Source organism: Camelus dromedarius, chromosome 24 (genome assembly GCF_036321535.1).
Source record: "Camelus dromedarius isolate mCamDro1 chromosome 24, mCamDro1.pat, whole genome shotgun sequence".
NCBI lineage: Eukaryota > Metazoa > Chordata > Mammalia > Artiodactyla > Camelidae > Camelus > Camelus dromedarius.
Genome location: NC_087459.1, coordinates 21,896,295 through 21,916,044, shown reverse-complemented (window position 1 = coordinate 21,916,044; position 19,750 = coordinate 21,896,295). Strand labels below are relative to the sequence as shown.

The following is a 19,750-nucleotide window of genomic DNA, read 5'->3' as shown; positions in this document are numbered from 1 at the left end:
TGATAGAAACCAGAGAGTGGGAGGTGACAAAAGATGAGGTCAGTGGGGGAGGAGAGGAAGGGGAAGCAGGCCCCAGGCCTGGAAAGCCCCCTTAAGACCTGTCAGTTTATCTTAAGGATAGAGAGAAGGTTAGAAGCATATTGCAAAGACAGAGATATTCACATTTACATTTCAGAAAGCCAGAAAGAGGGGCTGGGTGGGGCACAACTTCCTTGGGAGCTAGCTGGAGACAGACGGTCAGGAGGGAGAGGATGGGGGCCTGTGGGGTGAGCTGGCAGCCATGGAGATGAACTGAAGGCTGACTGGTCACTGAGGCGTGGACAGTGGTAATTGTCCCTGAGCTAGAGGGTACTGGAGTGGGGAAGGGTGATGGTTGGGCCAAGTTAAGTGTTGAAGAAACCAAAACATAGTGTTTAAGAACTTGGACTCTATTGACCTCTCCAGGTCTCAGTTTCCTCCTCTGCAAAATGGGGGTGATAATAAAAGTATCCCCTATTGTTGCTGGGAAGGTTGAGTTAGTGAGTGTGAAATGCTTAGCAAAGTACGTAAAACCTTTCATTACTGGCTTTTATCATCACGAGGCTATGACGATTATTGTGGTAGGGAAGAGGGTTTCCCAAGGGGAGACATCCCGGAGGGTGTGCGGGGCTGGATCTCAGGAGAAAGTTCTGGGTGGGAGATGAGTTTTGGAACCCCTGGCAGACATGCTGGATGAGGACCTTTTGGGAGCATGAAGAGGAAGGAGAAAAATGGGCCTGGGGTGGGTCGCAGGGAAATGCTGGTGTTGGCCACAGAGTCAGGGCTCAAGAGGATTGGGGAGGAAGGTGCCCTCAGAGGAGAGAGAAGGGCCCGGGGAACAGGCAGCCTGGAGAGAAGGAGCATGGGCTGTGTTGTCGAGTGATACTGAGTAAGGTAAGAAATGGGGAAGTGTTTAGATCTGGCTGCAGAGGCTGTTGGTGACCCTGGAGGAGGCCGTGCCAGGGCAGTGGGGGAGGGGCCCAGGAGGAGGGGTGGGCCGCACCACCGGCCCTGAAGGGATCTCACACACAGTATGGCTGGAGAGAGGCCCTGGAATTCTTGGTGATGAAGAAAATTGGAGAGAGCGAGGATGAGGGGTTCAATTCCAAGAAGGAAATGGTGACAGAAGAACTCAATAAAGAGAAAGAAGAAGTGACCCAGATCCTGGGGAGGATAAAAGATAACTGGCAATGACTCAAATCAGAAGTCTGGGAGACTCAGGACTGGAGTATGGACCGGGCTAGGGGCCGCCGGCCTTGGAAGCACCTTGAACCTGGCCCTTCTGTTGCTCCCTTTCCTTAGGCTTGAGTTTCACCCTTGGTGGGTGAGAGTGAACAAAACAAGAATACTGGATGAGTAAGATTCCATCTCTTCTCTCAAGCCGCCCAATATGCTTCCACGATGCTTCAGCGAAAGACCCAGGTAAGACACTTCACCCTTAGCAAGGATAACTTGGCTCATAAAAGTATAGAATAGAATGTGTCCTTAATTCAACCTGCCCATTTTACAGATGAAGGCAGTGAGACTCCAGCAAGACCTGAGGGTGTCTGAAACTCACAGCCTCATTTCAGGGAATCATGAATTTGACATTTTCAGAAAAAATGATAGCAATTGAGGGAGATGATATAAACAAGGAAGTAACACTCAAGTAACTTGGGTATCCAAGTTACTTCTCTCCTCAGCTCAGTGAGATCATGAGTCAGTCACATCCAGCTTTGTCCACTGGCACCCTAGGGTGTTCAGACCCCTGGCCAAGCCTGTGGCAAGAGGTCAGGGGCAGAGAGAAGGTCTGAGGAGATTTGGAGAGCAGCCAGACTTTCCCACCACTGGCATTCCTGACTCAGTAAGTCTCTGCTTTATCCCTGAGCCCAGAGGTGCTGACTGAAGAACATTCCAGAAGGATGGTGGAGAGGAAGGGACTGCATCTGATCGGCCATATACTAGGGGTGGGAACAGGGTGATGGAGAAACCAGGACAAAAGCTGCTTTAATTTAGGTCTGCTTTGCCTGAGCTAAGTGGAGCTGAATAAGTTGGGGTCTGTCTCCTGTGTCTCTTCCTTGGGAAGAAGAGAACAGATAACTGCTGGGCAGAAACCCTCAGATTTCTCGTGCATTTCCACCCCATATGCACCCACAGGACCCGGCTGGATTTTCTCTAAAGTTTCTGCCCTTCCTCTTGCTACAAGCAATCCATCTCACTTCTCTATCTTTGAAGATCAATTTCCTATCCATCTTGCCCTCAAATTTTCTCAAAACAGAATTTACTTGAATTCTGTAGTGTAGAAACATATGCAGGCATAGGTAGTCAGGAAGATGCTCTTCTCCAAAAGCATCTGGTCCTCCCTACAGTCCTGGATTCCTGTCCGTGGAATTCTGGTGTAATGCATGGTTTGGAAGCACTGGAGGATTTTAGCCAATGGTTGGTAAGCTTGGGTCCTGGAAGGGAGAAGCAGGCAGAGAGTAGTAACACCTTGATGGCAGAACAAAGAAGCTGTGATAATACTAACATTTATATCACTGTGCACTTTATTTTTTCTAGTTTTATTGTGATATAATTGATATAGAGCATAGTGTAAGCTTAAACTGTACAACATAATGATTTGATTTACATATATCGCGAAACGACCAAAATAGGGTTAATGAACTTCCATCATCTCATCTAGGCACAAGAAATAGGAAGAAGAAACAAAACTGTTTTCTCCTTATGATGAGAACTCTTAGGATTTACTCTCTTAACAACTTTCATGCATAACATACAACAGTGTTAATTATCTTTATCCTGTTGTGCATTACATCCTTAGGACTCATATACCTCATAACTGGAGGGTTGTACATTTGGACTGCCTTCATCTAATTCCCCCTCCTCCACCTCTTGCCCTTGGTCGCCACAAATCTTATCTCTTTTTCTATGAGTTTGTTTGTTTTTGAAGTCTAATTAATTTATAACATTATGTTAGATCCTGGTACACAACATAGTGATTTGATATTTCTATACATTTCAAAATGATCACTGTAAGAAGTCTAGTTGTCACCTGTCACCATACAATGATATTACATGGTTATTGACTATATTCCCCACATTGTACATTTTACTTCTATAACTCATTTATTTTGCAACTAGAAGTTTATACCTCTTAATCTCCCTCGTTTCTCACCTTCCTCTACCCCCTACCACTCTAGCAATCATCTGTTCTCTGTATCTATGACTCTGTTTCTGTTTAGTTCTATTTGTTCATTTGTTTTGTTTTTAGATTCCACATATAAGTGAAATCATAAAGGATGTGTCTTTGTCTGACTTATTTCACTTACCATGATACCCTCTAGGTCCATCCATGTTGTCACAAATGGCAAGATTTCACTATTTGTTTTTATGGCTGAGTAATATTCCACTGTGTATAGATACCTTTTTTTAATCCATTTTTCTGTTGATGGACACTTAGATTGTTTCCATATCTTGGCTATTTTAAATTATGCTGCAGTGAACATAGGGGTACATACATCTTTTTGAATTAGTGTTTTTGCTTTCTTCAGATAAATACCCAGAAGTGAAATTGCTGGGTCATCTAGTAGTTCTATTTTTAATTTTAGGGGGACTTCCATAGTGTTTTCCACAACAGCTTTACCAATTTACATTCCCACTAACAGGGCATGGGGGTTCCCTGTTCTCCACATCCTGGCCAGCACTTGTTATTTGCTGTCTTTTTGATGATAACCATCTAGAGTGGTGTGAGGTGATATCTCATTGTGGTTCGATTTGCATTTTCTGATTACTAGTGACGTTGAATGTCTTTTCACACGCCAGTAGGCCATCTGTATGTCTTCTTCAGAAACTGGGCTAGATCTTGCTCCAGCGAGAGAGCCAGCCACCTTCACTTATGTTTTGGGGACTGGATGTCAGGCAGAGGAGGGGAAAGCTGGACATTGGAGAAAAGGGACGGCTTCAGCTGTGCCCTGATTGGAGGCTGTCAGCTCTAGAAGCCGGAGGAGGGGCACGTATTCTGGGAGCTGGACATCCTGTGATCGGTTGGGGGAGCGTACTTGGCTCTCTCTGGTTGGTCCTAAGTTGGAAGCAGGGACAAAACTTATGGAAGCTGTCAGTCATTAATCAAGACTTGATCATTTTGAGCCAATTATTATACGGGTTATTGTTTAGCTTCCTGGACCTGTTGCTAGAGAAAGTGGTCTTCCTACAAGTCTGATTTACAGGCAGCAGGCTGGCTTCCTGGGTTGGTCCCTCTAGATGATGCTGGTATTTTGAGCTGGTTGCTGCAGATTGAGGGTCAGAGTTCCGTGTCTACCTGTCGTCCATTTCTATAATTAGTCTCTCAGGATTTAGAAAATGTGAAGTAGTCACAAAGAGTCAGATACTATACAGTCCTGAAGAAATGGGTCAGGATGTAGGGAAACAGATGTTTTGCGAGCTCAGTCTTCTGGTAGAGAGCACAGCATAACAGGAAGGTGGGTAACCCAAGCCTATTCGTTCATTTACTCAACACGTGTATTCAGCAATTGTTTGTTCCATGTTTCAGATATTATCCTAGGGGTTCCTGCCCTCCAGGAAGGTACAGTGTCCAGAGGAAGAAGCACAGGTTACTGTGAGAGCACATGAGAGGTAGAGAGCTTCTCAGCCAGGGAGTGAGGAGGACCTGGAGGAAGTGACCCTCAAACTGAGACAAGAGTCGGGTGAAGGAGGAGAGGAAGTGAGTCTGACCAGGCGGTGCCGCCTGGGCAAAGACCGGGATGTGAGAGCAAGTGCAGGGGGAACACAGGTACCTCCTGATCTGTCCCCAACGGGTCATATTTAGGCCCACATCCTGGTGTAATTACTAATTACACCCTCTTTCACTTTCAAAAAGGTCCTGGTTGGCCACCCTAAATATGGTGCATTTGAGAAATATGAGGCTGAGAGGGAAGGGCAGGGGAGGTGAGCTGCAGAGGTAGGCAGGGGCCAGTGCACACAGGGCCACCAAGGTCACCTCACATACACGGGCTTTGGCCTCAGAGACAGGACAGCTGCATGCAGTGAGCTGGGCAGCCGTGTCCTGCCCAACAGGGTGACTCTGCCGAGCTGTCACCTCATGTCACCAAACGCTCCCATTTTTATAGAGAAGCCGCAAGTCTGGATTTCCCCTGGAAATCTCTCCATTTTTAAATGTGACCAACTCATCAAAAACAAATAAACAAAGAAAACCATGGGGGTTAAACAAAACCTGAGGACTGGATTTGGCCCAAGGGTTGCCAGTGAGAAATCTCTTTTCTAAACTGTAAGTGGTTAAGAGCTAAGGGTAAAGAAAACAAAAAAAAAAAAAAAAAAAAAAGACTGAGCGCTCCCTGGGGAAGGGAAATCCACACCACCAGGGCACACATCTCTGGGTCATCCCTCAAGAAGGAAGGAGGGGAAATACTTTCTTAGTACCTTTCTCATGCATCTACAGGGGAAACTGGTCAGTTTATTTCTCTAGTAGGTCATTTTGCCACCAGGAGGAAAGGGATCAAGAGGTAGGTCCCTCCCCGTGGTGCCCTCAGAGGGTGAGGATAAATACTTGGACACCAGACCAAGTGGGCTAATCAGGAAGGTCCTGCAAAGCATGACTGAAGCCCATGACCATCCCAAGGATGGATAGAGGACACCACTTGGGCCCCTCCACTTTGGGTACCAGCCATATCATGAGCCATGATAAGAAGGAAAGACTAGACTGAAATGCTAGAGTTGGGGTAGCAACCCCATCAGGAAGCCTTCAGGCTTTACCACGAGTTTAGTTTTGGGGGACCAAGTAGAAAACGGAATCTTTGGCAAGATTACAGTTGTATCAATTACAATACAGGGGCAGCTGCCTTATCGGAGGCCCAGAATACCAGTGTCTTAAAATATTGAAAATCAACTCCACTTCAATTATTAAAAAAAAAAAATCCTCAAAAAAATAGCTCCTTGTAGCTGGTTGGTAGACTCTACCAGTATCAAGATAGTATTTATAACACTAAAATAAAAGAACAGCTGTAATTAAAAAAAAAAAAAAAAAGAATACCAGTGTCTTAAACAAGATCAATGGACATTTCTCTCTCCTTTAAGAGCATGAAAAATATGGATTCCAGGGCTAATATGGTGGTTCTACAGAGTTGGAACCTAGGTTCCTTCTGTCCCCTCTGGTATTCTTGGGTGTTGCCCTCATCTGCAAAGTCCAAAACGGTGCACCACAACATTCATGCTCCAGCTGGTAGAAAGATGGCAAGGAGAAAGGGAGGGCGCTCCTTCTTTCAAAGGACCTGACTCCAAAGTTGTTCACTCGCTCTACTCGCATCCCCTTAGGCAGAATCCAGCTACAAAGGAAACTGGGAAATGTTCTTTCACTAGCTGGTTGTATTAGTTATCCATTGCAGCATAACAAACCACTCCAAAACTCAGCGGATTGAAATAGCAGCAATTTATTATTTCTCACAGTTCTGGGTGGTGACCATCTGGGCAGTTCTTCTGTTGAACTTGCCTGTGGACTCAGTCGTTGGATGGCTGGACTGGGCTGGAAGGTCCAAGATGACCTCATGCATGCGGTTGTGCTACTGGTCAGCTGGGGATCTCAGTTGTCTCCTCCATGTGGCTGCTCATTTTCCAATAGTCTAGCTGGCTCTCAGTATAGTGCTCTCAGAAATCTGAGAGGGTGAGAGCAGAAGCTGCAGTGCTTCCGATGGTCTAGGCTCCGGAACTTGCACGACATCCCTTCTACTATGTCCTATTGAGCAAAGCAATCCACAAGAGCAGCCTAGATTCCAGAAGGTAGGGAGGTAGTCCCCACCACTTGATGGGAGGGGCAGTAGGGTCAGCTTGCAAGGGAGTGGGATGTGGAGACACGATTCATCAGGGGTCGTAACTAGAACAATCTTCCATGGTGGCCCAGAGAAGAACCTATTGCTAAGTAAGAAAAGGAGGGTGGAGACGGCAGAGATTTGGTTTATTCTGAACCAAGGTATCCCAAAAAGTAAAAGCTCTACTGGGTTTGGCTTCTTACCCGAGGTTTCTGGCCTTGTTTATTAGTAAATCTGTGGTCCTGCTAGGGTAATTTGTCACTAGACAGGATTGACTTTCTAACATCATAAAGCTCCTATCTGCTGAATTCAGCACAACTTTCCAATGCAAAGAGGCTGATGTGGACTCTGAGCCTTAATTGCCCATCCAAGGACAATTGCCTCCAGGTAACAGAGGCCCTCGCCTTTCCTGGGACAGTTAAGGGCTTCTGGAGATCTTGAGGTCTTTCGACTTAAGGAAGGCAAAACCATTTTTAACAGGTTTTGCAATCAGAAGAGGAAATTGTGTAGAACCACTTAAAGGTGGCATGTGTTGCAACACTCCCAAGGACATAAGGGCCATTGTCTCACTAGTCACCCTTAGATGACATCTTATTGCACTTTGAATAAAAGTGAAACTCGTCCCTCTGGCTTACAAAGTGCATATGCGCAAGCTTCTGCCCAGTCTTCTAGCCTCACCTGTGCTGCCCTCGGGCTGGAAGACGCTGCCTCTGCTTGAGTCCGTGTCACCTCCCCCAGGACCCTTCCCTCACCTTCCCTCCTTCCTATCACATCTGGAACAGGTGTCCAATTAAGCCGTGACTTTCTCTTCTTTCAATGACCTCCATGCAGTTGCCATTTTTATCAACAAACATGTCAGCGATTTCCTCTGTTCCCTTGATATTATCACAGCTAGACAACAGCCGCCCTCTCCCCCCACATCCCCCATGCCTGCTGCAGGCCACTCCTCTGAGGCCTTCCGGACAGGAAAAGAGAAAATCTTTGGAACCAGACAGAGCCAGGTTTGAATCCCAGCTCCGTTCTTTTCTCATCTGTCCAAACTCGGGCAATTGGGATGATCTCTCTTAGCCTCAGCTTCCCCGTAAGTGAATTCAGATACTATTAAATAGCCAGCAGTGGCCACTTAGCTGGGCTGTTGTGAGAATGAGTCCAGTTAGAATTAGACTCTGCTAAAGGCAGAGTCATATTTACTGCCTTGACAAAGGTCGGGAGACAAGCATTGGCCCCAGCTCCCCCAAGGAGGGCTGGCTCCCTAGAAACAGCTGTCAAAACTTCACCTGCACAAACTCTTGGTAGTAAGCACTGCGGGTGCCTTGCCCAGATCCCTGTGGTCCTTGCCAGCCACTATGCTCATCTGCTAGACTTCCAACTGGCAGCAATCTGTATCCCTTTCTCTGGCCACCAAAGCCCGCTCTGCCTACATTCAGGGCCAGCCAGAAGTGCCAGGGAATTAACACTTCCCTCCCAACCAAGAGCAGCCCTCAACAACTAACTGTGTGGAACTGGTGTATATATACCCCGGCTCCTTCCCTTCCTGGGTGAGAAGCGTAGAGAAGTGCGTGTTCTACTTAGTCTCCCAGACATCTCCTGTGGGCTTACACTCCAGGAGCTCATGTTACCTCTGTTGATAATACACGCCTTAACTGGCTGCCTTTCCTTCCCCAATTCATGTCCCACCCCCTCATTGGTATTTCCTGGGGCCGCTCTTAAATAAGCTTCTTCCACTCAAATTCTCCTCTTAGGTTTGCTTCTGGGAGAACCCAAGCTTCTGGGAATACATCCTATAAATTATTTTACACATATGCAAAAATGACACACATTCAATTTATTAATTCACCATTGTTTGTCGTCTTGAGAGGTTGGAAATAATATATCAAAGGGAGACTGATCAAGGACGTTATGATCCACCCACACAATGGACCACTGTGCCACTATGTAAAAGAATGAAAAAGTACTTTATGTCTTGGTATGAAACAATGTCTGAGCTACATTACTGGAAAGAGCAAGATGCAAAACAGTATAAATAACGCGTGCTGCCATTAAAAAAAAAAGTGTGTGTGTGTGTGTGTGTTGTATATGCCTAGAATCCTTGTGAAGGAGACCCCAAAACACATAACCTTGACTGTCTTTTACGAGAGAACTGAATGGCTCAGGGACTGGGATGGAAGGGAGATTTTTCACCACATATCCATGCACATCTTTGGATTTTTGTACTATGGGCAGATTTATCCATTCAAAGCACAAAAGTAGCACTGAAATAATAAATAAGTGAATATATAAAGGGAGGTGCACCATTGCTCATTGGACCTATCAGCTCTAGTGCGGGACAGGCTGGACAGGCTCCCGATGGCTGGCCAGACCCTGCTTCAACCATGGCTTCTCTGTGTGGACTCAGCCCCAGCTGCACAGGCCCCTGCAGGCCTGCGTGCTCGCCCACAAAAGGAGGTCTCGCTTCCTTCAGCCTGGGGAGGATGTGCTGTGTTCCCCTTTGTGTTCGCCCACATGAGCTGCCAGCACCTCTGTACCAGAGGAAGGACCAGTGGCACCTTCGCCCACGCATGAGGAAGCCCAAGCAATTCCCTTCTGCCCAAGACATGGTGCTGAAGGCCCTTGTCCTCATGCCAGAGACATCAGGACCACACACACAGTTCACACACACACACACACACACACACACACTCACCCACACACACACACACACCCCCCAATGGAAACCCAAACAAGTTGCTCACTCCTGAGATATCCCCGCCCCGGTCTCCTAACAGACGTGTCTGTCCAGCAGCCTGGGGACCTGCTTGCTCACTGGCCCAACCACATCCTGTTTGCTGCAGGAGAGGCCACTCGGTGGTGAAGGTGCCATCACTGGGGCTCAGCCGCCTGGGGACCACCTTCACTCATCATGTCCTTGTACTGCCGTTTGAAAAAGCCGAGCTGTGGAGGCAGAAGCAGAGGAGTGAGGGCACGGAGGCCAGGAAAGCGGGTAGTGGCAGTGCAGACCAGGAATGGAGACGGAGGGACCGAGAGACACAAAGAACTACATGGCAGAGCTTAGAAGAGACCTGGGGGAGTAGGGCAGGGAGGGGGATGGCATCAATACTGGGGAAGAAAGGGAAGAAAAGGAGCAAAGAAATATAAAATACAATATTAAGAAGAAGAACTACTTGTATAGTGGTTGCTCTGTACCAGGGACTGTTTTAAGTGCTCTAGACATACCAACCCAATTATCTCCACAAAATGGGTATTTCTAGTCTCATTTGACAGCTGAAGAAACTGAGGCTCTGGGACTTGCCCAAGGTCACCCAGCTGGCAGCACTGCTGGGAGTTGAACCCAGGAAGGAGCTGCTGGGTGAGAAGCAGCGATGGGAGGGGGATGGGCAGGAAGCAGCCCGAGGGGATACCTTGTACAGAGCGGCAGTGATGAGGGCCAGGAGCACCAGCCCGCCCACCGAGCTGCCCACGATAAGCGGTACAGGATTATGTACTTCGTACGGCTCCACCTTGGTCTCGGTCTGCGGCAGGGAGGGGGACGGGGTGCATCAGGGGAGAAAGATTCTGGACTTCTAGGGGTTCCCCAGTCAGACCTTGTGCGCTCCCTGAACCCAATGACCAACCCCTCCCTGAGCCCCCCAACCCCAGCCCTCACTCCACCTCCCCACCTCTCTCTCTCTCTCCCCCAAGCCCAGCCTCCTCTCCTCCCTCCAATGGTCCCTCGGTGTCCAAGACAGATACCTGGGCCCTCACAAATGCGCTCTGGCCTGCAAGCAGGGCAAACTCCGAGTCATCAAACACGATCTCCGCTGTGCTCACAACCTGAAGGTGATTATGTGAAGTCTAGGGGAGAGAGATGGTGGGAGCTGGATCCGCGGCCCCAGACACAGCAGGTCTGTGCCCAGCCGAGCCTCAGGCCCCCACACACCTTGATGTACCAGTCAAATGAGAGGTTGCCCTTGAGGGTGACACTGAATTCTTCCTGGACGCCAAAGGACGGGATGTCACACTGGATTCTCTGGCAGACAGCAATGGAGCAGTTCTGTGGGAGGGAGGAGAGGAGACAGATGGCCGAGAGAGCTGGGTGCAGAAAACACCCCGAGCCGTGTGCTCAGCCCACTCAGCTGAGAGGCGGTCCCGGGCCCGAGTAGCGGACCGCGCGGAGTCCGCACGCAGCCCCGAGGGTGGTCAGGCTTCTTCTCACCAGCACTGGGTTCTTGTTCAGCTCTGCCTGGAAGTCGGAGCGCGGTGGGGAGACCTCCTTGGTGTAGCACCTGCTGGAGAGGTTCTGAGGAAAGAGAGAAGTGATGGCTCCTGGGTCCACCCTCCAGGAGGCCAGATGGGCTGGTCCAGGAGAGGGATGGGAATGGCTCCACGAGCCAACAAAGGAAACAAAAGCGATTTTTGGAAGGAACAGGGCTGAGGAGGGAGGAGTTGGGCCCACTCCTCAGGTCTGGCTGGGCTTACCTGGGAGAAGGTCACCTGGGGCCGGTCCCACACAGTCATCTGGTTCAGCCGGATAGGGACCCAGAAGACCACACTGATGGGGAGCTTCTTCCGGCCCAGGTTGTTGAACTGTGTCGGGGGGGAAGGGGCAGATATGAGGGCTATGGCCTCTCCGCCTCACCAGCAACTAGAGTCAGCTCTCTGCTCCCCACAGCCGCGTGCTGAATAAGGCCTCGCAGACCCCAGGCGCCCACCTCCTGATGCTCTCCGGGAGGCAGGAGAGTGTGCTGGTTAAACACTCATCCAAGAGCCAGACAGACTGCTCCTACAGTGGCTCTTCCACTTAAGGGGAGTGAGACTGTGGGCATGTTCTGTTAACCTCCCTGAGCCCCAGTTTCTTCATCTGTAAACTGGGGATGATGAGCGTGCCTCCATTACAGAGTCGTCACGAAGATAAAGTGAGTTACCTCCGTATGTATGTATACACACAGAACGTAAGTGTGTGCGTGTGTGTGCAGAGTCAGAGCGAGCTTGGAAACGAGCCTGGCACAAAGCAGGCTCCTCAGGCAGGCTTCCCCCCATTCCTTCCACGTCCCCATCATCTTGATTTCCCTCCCCGGCTCCTTCTCGGCTCCCCACCTGATACTGATGCTCTATAATGTGCCTGGTCTTCTCTGAGGCTGTGAAGTTGAGATACTTGGTGGAGACCTCGAGGCTGGTGGGAGAAAGAAGAAGGGGCAGGAGGTGACAGAACATCAAGGGTGTCCTGGGAGAGGGGTTCGGCCTAAGAGTATAAGGGGGTACGAGCGGGACAGTGTACAGGGACGATGTGTATCCGACACACAGCGTGCCAGTTTGGACCCCTCACACACACACACACGCACGCACAAGTACACACCATGCTCACAGCCTCAGACTCACACCCAGGCACACGTGTACAGACCTGCACACACACATACGCAGCGGACCACATCCGCCCTGTGGTGAAGGCAGAGCAAAAGCCCCAGAAGCCAGCACCTGTTGACCAGCACGTAGATGGCGTATTTCACAGGCAGCTCCAGCTGGAATTCGGTTTTGTTGGTCCTGGGCATGTTGTTCTCACTGAAGGGAAGCAGAGAGCTCTGACCAGCTCTTGAGAACTGAGAGTCAGCCTTTCCTTCTCCTTCTTCCTCTCCCTCCACCTCTAACCGACCAACAAGTCCTGTCCTCCCTGCATCCTAAACACTGTTCTCTAAATCCAACAGAGGAGACAGAGCTGTTCAGAAAGACCAGGGCTGCCCCTCTGCAGCCCGGCCCATCTCTACTCGGCTGGATGTCAGCAGCACCTTCTTCTCACTGGTCCCCTGAATTCAAAACCACTCCCACCCCAATCCCCAGCCCTCCAGGGGAGTGGCCTGTCTAGCTGTCTAGCATACAAATGTGAGCGGGTCACCCTCAAGTTAAACTGCAAATTCCCCGGTGGCCCCCATCACTTGTTTTATGACACGGCCCATTTCTAACCAATGCCTTAAATCCTGCATTACGCACTCAAACACAGCCTGGTCTTTGCAGTCTCCAGGACTTGCTTGGTACACATTGCCTTCTTTCTGCCTTCATGCCCACCTTCAATCTGTGCCTTTGCTTGGCTAACTCACAGCCTGAATGTATCATCTTCGGGAACCTTCTCTGAACACTAAGCTGCCAAGAACACTGGACATTGTTCATTTCATGCTGTGTCGTAATCATCAGCTTTCCTGTCCACCTTTGCCACTAAATTATAACCTCTGTGAGGGCAGGAACCACAACTATCTCACCCACCACAGTCCCACCAGCGCTAGACACCATGCCTGGCACATGGTGGGTGCTGAGTTGGTGTTTGCTGAGTGAATGAATGAGCTGAAGGGAGAACCACAGGAGAGGGCAATGGTCCACCTGAGCAGGTGACGGGGGCCTCAAAAGGGAGGGTGCCTGTGGGAGGCTGGGCAGAGCACACCTGGTGACATTGGCCTTGAGAAGCAGTTTTTTTCCCAGCGAAGCATCAGGGTTCACATCAAATGTGACATTAAAGGTGACCTGGAGTTGGAGAAAGGAGAGACAGTGACAAGACTAAGAGAGAAGCAACCCAAATGTCCACCACCTGAGGAATGGATAAATAAAATGTGATACGTCCATACCACAGACTATTATTCAGCAGAAAAAGAATTGGAGTGTTACTACAGGCTGCAACATGGATGATCCTTGAAAACATGATGCGACGTCAAAGAAGCTAGTCACAAAGGCCTGCATAGTGTATGATTCCATTTATACAAAATATCTGGAATAGGTGAATCTAGAGACAGAAAAAAGGCCAGTGGCTGCCCAGCACTGGGAGAGATGGGAAGACATGGACTGCTGCTAAGGGAGCAGCGTCTTTTCTTGGGATAATAAAATACTCTAGAATGGCTCGCACTGAGGGAAGCACAACTCTGTGAACATACTGAAAGACACGGGGACTGTACACTGGAAATGGGTGAATTGTATGGTACATGAATTTTATCTCAAGAAAGCTGTTTTTCAAAAAAAGAAACCTCTACTTTAAAAGAAGAAGAAGAAAAGGAGAACAATGCAGAAGACAAAGGAGGAAAGGGGAGAAGGAGGCAGCAGACTGACCTCTGAGTTGTCTGGGAAGATGGGGTGGTTGATGCTACAGGGGGTGCTCTTCAGGGTTCCAGACCCTTCAGTGAAGACGTCAGACTCGCAGCTCAGGCGCCAGGACCTCTGTGAGCGTTGGTTCTGGAAAGCAAGCGAGGCCGAGGTGGTGATGTCAGCCACCAGCCATGGGGACGGGGAAAGGAAAGTCAGGCGGAGCCTGAGAAGGGTTTGGCTACCTGGGCACCTGACACCCTCCGAAAGGACAAGCCAGATGGGTAGAAGAAGGTGACCTGAGTTCTGTAGGAGTCCTCGCCCTGGTTTCTTACAGTCAGCATGACGTTTAAGTCCCGGGGACCACCCACCACCAGGGTGTCCAGGCTGTGGAAGGAACAAGCCAGGCCATGAGATGCTGAGGGCTTTCCTGCAACAAGTCTGCTCTGACGGGAAGGAGGCACGGACACTTGGAGAGAGTGGAGGGGGCAGCCACGCAAATGTTTCTGAAGCAACTGCTCTAGGCCAGACTCCCTTGGGTAGGTTTGGAGGTAGGAATGAGGACCAGAAACTCACTTCATAAAACTGAAGGTGATGCTGAGGTCATCCTGGCAGATAGTGTCATTACCACAGTTCTTCTCAAAGGGGAACTGCCAAAAACAGAAGATGAGAAACGGAAAGGAGATCACAAAAAGGTATGAAACGAAACAAGAAAACAAAATATTGAAAGAAAATTATGTGAAATGAAATAAAATGAGCTCCAATCATCATGGCCGCTGGTCCCTTCCAGGCCCCTGCAGGACCCCAACTGCTGGACTCACCGAGGCTGTGAAGAGTCTCTGAGCATCTACAGCCAGCACTGGCCTGAGGTTCCCGAAAGAGGGCGAGGGATTCCCCACCAGAGAGAAGTTGAGGCGCAGGGCAATGGGGGTCACTGAGTCATCTACACAGTCCTGAGAGATAGTGGGGATTTGGTGGTCTGCCCTCCTCAGCCTCCCAAGCCCACCCCATACTCGGAGGACCACCCCTGCTGACCCACTCACCATTAACCGTAGCTGCAGGGTCTCACACTTCCTACTCAGCCCCAGCGTCTGCACACGTCTGCGCGTGCTGTTCTTTGTCTCATCAAAGATGGCCTGGGACTGTGGGCGGCCTGGGTCCAGAGCCAGGTCATATGTGATGCTGCTCTGGGTATCTCCTGCAGGGGCAGGGAAGAAAGGTGCCTGGCTTTGCCTCCAGCTCCTGCGCTCCCCAGTTGGATGACTTTGAGCATATTAGCTGACCTCTTGGTGTCTCTTATTTTTAAATTGAAGATAATAATTTTTTAACATCCCAATGGTGAAAATGAAATCGTGTCTATAAAGCACTTATTATAGAGCCCGGCACATAGTAAGTGCTCAGTGAATAGCAGCTATTCTGTTACATACTAGAAAATTAAATATCTTTTTTTTTCTGGCTACTTTTAACATTTCTCTTTGTCTTTGACCAGTTTGTGCCTTGATATGGTACAATGTCTAATGTTGTGTGCATCAGTATAATGTATCAAGTTATGAGTTCCTTTATATTTATCCTGCTTTGATTTGGTAGAGTATCTTGATGTCTCTCCAATTGTAGAAAATTCTTTACTACCGTTTTTTTAACTATTGCTTCTTTCTTATTCTCTCTCTCTTCCTTTTGGAATTCCAATTACATGTGTGTTACATCTTTTGCCATGTCCCATATGTCTCTTATAATTTTTTTCTGTATTTTTTTCATCCTTTTTTCTCTGTGTGCTCATCTGGGTACTTTCAATTTATTTACCTTCCAGCTCACTAACTCTCTGTACTGCTTCTTCTTTTTTTTAATTGAAGTATAGTTGATTTACCATATTGTGTTAGTTTCAAGTATACAGCAAAGTGATTCAGTTACATGAATTTTTTTCAGATTCTTTTCCACTATAGGTTATTACAGATACTGACTATAGCTTCCTGTGCTATACAGTAAATCTTTGTTGTTTATCTATTTTATATATAGTGATGTGTATCTGCTTGCTTCTAATCTGCTGTTAAATCTATTTATTGAATTCTCAATTTCATTCAGTGTATTTTTTAGCGCTAGTGTTTCCATTTAACTTTATTTTATGAATTCAAGGTTTTTTATGAAGTTCTCCATTTCCCTTATCATCTTAAAGATGTTCATTGTAGTTATTTTTAAAATTCCTACCTGATAACTTTAATTTCTGAATCACCTGTGGGTCTATTGTCTATTGTTCCTCTTGGTTGCTGGCCTCAATGGAGCATGTCCCAATAGAAGGACCAAGGTGGTTTTCAAAGCCCCTCTCAAATCTCTTCTTCCCTAGCAATGGAAAGCTACTGAATTTCTGTTCACCTCTTTAGCTCTACAGTTGCTGTCGTCCACTGAGTTTCTGGGAGCATTGGCCTGGATATGCATGGCTTAAGAGTCGGCCAGTGACTTGAGAGGAATTACTGTGTAGATCTGGGGGCACCCTCTCTATAATTCTCTATTCTCCAAGACTTTGCTCTCAATTTCTAGCCATGCTGCCTGCCCCAAACTCTGAGTGCTGTCTCCTCAGCTCAGTAAGATTACTGCTAGAAAGCTAACTGTACCCCCTCCCCATTTCTCTCTAGTACCACCACTACTCATCTCCACCCCAAGCACAGTGCCACTCTTTGAGAATAGAAACAAGGGAGGAAGTCGTTAGTTGTGATAAAATGTATACCTGAATGCTTTGTGAATTTGTGTTTGGGGTCATCAACTCAACTTCCCCTTTAGATGAGTTTAAAAAAAAAACCCTGATTAGTTTACAACTGTGGGGCCCTTTGTTCGCTGGAGAACCAGGAAAGTAAGGGAATGCCACATGCTCACTTTTTTGGTGGGGTTTCCTGGGCCTTCTCACCCAGTAGAGGAACCACTTGTTCATTCCATCCAAGCTTGAAAAAGGTTGTTGGAGCCTGTGACAACTTCACTCTGGGCCACCCATCGATGTCCCCAGTCATTTAAGCTGTTGAGCCTCACCCACCCAGCCTCACCTTCTCCTAGCCGGTCCCACGTGCTCTTGCGGACTTGGAGGCAGATCTTGACCTCCCCAGCACTCCGGCTTTTCACCACCTTTTCAGTACATTCATATACACTCCTCGCCACTTCCCGGGGTGTGAACTCCATGGTCACTTCAACTCTCAGCACAGGCTGGGACCTGGGGGAACACCAGAGGGCCATCAGGGCCTTCATACAGCAAAGCCACTCCTTAAAAAGAAGATACCTTGTGTGCTCTGAAAGAGGCTCTCACCTGAGCAGCAGCACGTGCCCCTGGGCCCCTACGGCCAGGTCCACCAGTCCATCCATTGTGAGATCCCGGCCTCCACTCAGTGATTGACCAAAATGCTGGAGTCTGAGGGAGAGCTGAGAGCCTGCGATCCGCTGAGGGTAGTGAAGAGGAAGGGAGACAAGGATGGGAAAGAACTCAGTCTCCCAAGGCGACCCAGGGAGAGACTGGGCTCCACTCAAGTCTCATCTCCCACAGCTTCTCAAGGAGTCAGGGATCAGTTTTTAGATCACAGCCTTGAGATGATACCCAAAGTTTCCATGAATTTTCTGGGTTTTCCAGGGAAAACAAGAAGTTTCACAAGAAGGAAGTGACAGAGTATACTATTTGACTCAGCTGAATCTCATTTACATGGTCAGGGTCATGAGAACACTGAACGCCAATCTAACCAAAAATATCCTATAAATTTAAGGAAGGGGAAGTGGGATGGAAGGCATGTGAATACGTGATAAGACAGGTCTGTAAGAGAGCTCAGTTCCCCCTTCCAGGGTGGGAAGTCAATATGGAAACAAAAGTCAAGAAGAAGCAAAATAATCGTATTTGGGGGGAGTACGGAGAATCATTGAGAGGGCTCAAAGTGCTGTCCTGAGAGAAGGGGAAATGAAGAGGAGATCACAGTGAGGGTGTGGAAATGGCTGTTTTTCATAACGAGCCGTTCAGATCAGTTTTGACTTGATGTGCAACAGTAACACTGAAAGGATAACAGCCAAGTAAGTTAAGAAATTTTAATGGTGATTTTGTCATGTACTTAGTGCCACTGACGTGTACACTTGATGCTTAAAATGGTGAGTTCTAGGTCATGTACACTTGTCAACTGAAAAGAAGCCGGGGGAAGCGTGGGACGCTGGAAATATGCTATATCTTAATCTGGGAGGCGCTTCCTCGGGTTCACAGATGTGAAAATTCATCACTTAAGATTTGCATGTTTACTGTACGTACGTTATATCACAAACTGTTTTTTAGAAAAATATATCATATTCTGTTGGGAAGTTTTGCTTTGAAATTATATGCTATGGTAGTTGGGAGACCCACAGCATGTTTGCTTGTCCAAACACTGACCATTCCCAGCCACAATCATAGGAAAAGAGCAAGTGAAAAAGGCAAACAGTAGAACATTAGAACTGTATGACCCTTTTTGCATCTGTTTTTCTTTCCAAAGCCTGTGGTGGTGAGGGGGGCTGGGTGGGTGTGTGTCTGGGTGGGGGTGGGTGTGTGGGTATGTAGTTGTGGATGGAGGTGGGTGGGTGTGTGGACTCTCCCCTTACCCTTGTTTTCTGTTTCAGAGTGAGTTCCGGTGCAGGGAAGGGAAGGGAGCAAGGGCTTTCACTGTTTACTTTAGATGTTTAAATTTGTACAAGTGTGTAAACCTCTTGCAATAAAAATAGAATAAAACTAGAGCCTTCTAGTTTTTCCCATTATACAGAGAAACAACAGGTGCCAATGAAAACAGGCATAATTACAATATTCACACAATTGTGGGAAGAGGTTCCATGACACAGACAGAAGAAGTACGTCAGGCAGTGATGCTTAGAATAAGTGTTGGTAGGACTGAACCTCTGGGGTGAAGAATTTGGCAGGAGAGAGGAAGGACGTAAGAAAAATGTGAGCATGGAACAAAGCCGGAGACCAGAGGCCAGAAGACTGGATGGCTTCAGCGGGCTGTGGTGGGGAGAAAGCCAGATCGTGGAGGTTCCTCCAGACAGCAGATGTCATCCAGCAGGAAACAGGGAGCCACTTTAGGGAGGAAACCAGTTGTACTGACTAGCATTTTGAATGGCTAACTGTCAGGATCAGCTACATAATTTGCAGGACCCAGTGGGAAAAAGGATGTAGGACTTTGTTCAAAATGTATTAAGAATTTCGAGATGGCAGGAGCAGAGCATTAACCCAAGCACAGGGCCCTTCTGAGAGAGGGGCTCTGCGTGACTGCACAAGTCACAAGTCCATGAAGCATGAGGTCCTGGTGGGGTGGCCGACCATAGGGGCTTCCTGAGCTGTGGGACTTTCAGTGTTGAAACGGGGACAGATCTGGGCAAATCAGGACTACTAGTCATCCTATCAAGACAGAGATTCAGAGGAAAGGAATGGCTACATCCTAACACTTTCAGCTTACCATTTGTCACCTCTGTACCTTAATTTTCTCGTCTGTAAAGTGGAAATGACGATGGCCCCATGTACCTCCTATAGTTGTAGTAAGAATGAATCTTTTCTGTGAAGTATGTGTCATTTTTGAAGGTTCTGAAAAGGGCTACTGGGAGCACTGATCAGGCAGCTGTGCAAACATTGAATTAGAAAGGGACAGATGAGCACAGAGGCTGCTGCTGTGACAGGCACAGTGATCGGGCCTCACCTGGCTGTGGGAGGGGCTGATGCTCAGTCCTGAGGTTCCATGAAACAGGTAGACAGCACCCTGGTTCTCCTGCTCTCCCGGGGCCCCGATGGCCACGTCCATCAGCTTGTCCCCGTTCACATCCCCCATCACTGTCAGGGCTGCCCCAAAGCGGCTCCAGGGGTGGCCCTGCTCCCCTCGCAGAACAGCCCCACACTGCCACTTAGCCCTCTGCCAAACAAAACCGGT

At 48.3% G+C, this 19,750-nt stretch overlaps 1 protein-coding gene and 1 long non-coding RNA gene across 3 annotated transcripts in view; one reads left to right on the top strand and one right to left on the bottom strand.

Moving 5' to 3' along the window:
- The first annotated feature begins 11 nt into the window (after window positions 1-11).
- The window catches only part of LOC135319225 (uncharacterized), a 37,113-nt gene continuing 17,374 nt past the window's right edge, over window positions 12-19,750 (top strand). The window contains exons 1-2 of one of the 2 annotated variants that reach the window (XR_010377690.1): window positions 12-912; window positions 1,321-1,440. This is a non-coding gene — a long non-coding RNA (uncharacterized LOC135319225). Of the gene's footprint in view, window positions 913-1,062; window positions 1,441-19,750 lie in introns of those variants that run through there. The other variant, XR_010377689.1, reaches the window with a different exon arrangement.
- The window catches only part of ITGAM (integrin subunit alpha M), a 28,524-nt gene continuing 17,399 nt past the window's right edge, over window positions 8,626-19,750 (bottom strand). The window contains exons 14-30 of the mRNA XM_010980818.3: window positions 19,523-19,732; window positions 17,137-17,267; window positions 16,880-17,043; window positions 14,894-15,048; window positions 14,672-14,803; window positions 14,427-14,500; window positions 14,096-14,237; window positions 13,878-14,000; window positions 13,222-13,301; window positions 12,267-12,350; window positions 11,889-11,964; window positions 11,271-11,378; window positions 11,008-11,091; window positions 10,732-10,845; window positions 10,545-10,646; window positions 10,214-10,324; window positions 8,626-9,746 (exon numbers count right to left, since the gene is read on the bottom strand). Coding sequence (XP_010979120.2) covers window positions 9,675-9,746; window positions 10,214-10,324; window positions 10,545-10,646; window positions 10,732-10,845; window positions 11,008-11,091; window positions 11,271-11,378; window positions 11,889-11,964; window positions 12,267-12,350; window positions 13,222-13,301; window positions 13,878-14,000; window positions 14,096-14,237; window positions 14,427-14,500; window positions 14,672-14,803; window positions 14,894-15,048; window positions 16,880-17,043; window positions 17,137-17,267; window positions 19,523-19,732 — 1,962 coding nt within the window. The 3' untranslated portion in view covers window positions 8,626-9,674. The remainder of the gene's footprint in view (window positions 9,747-10,213; window positions 10,325-10,544; window positions 10,647-10,731; window positions 10,846-11,007; window positions 11,092-11,270; window positions 11,379-11,888; window positions 11,965-12,266; window positions 12,351-13,221; window positions 13,302-13,877; window positions 14,001-14,095; window positions 14,238-14,426; window positions 14,501-14,671; window positions 14,804-14,893; window positions 15,049-16,879; window positions 17,044-17,136; window positions 17,268-19,522; window positions 19,733-19,750) is intronic.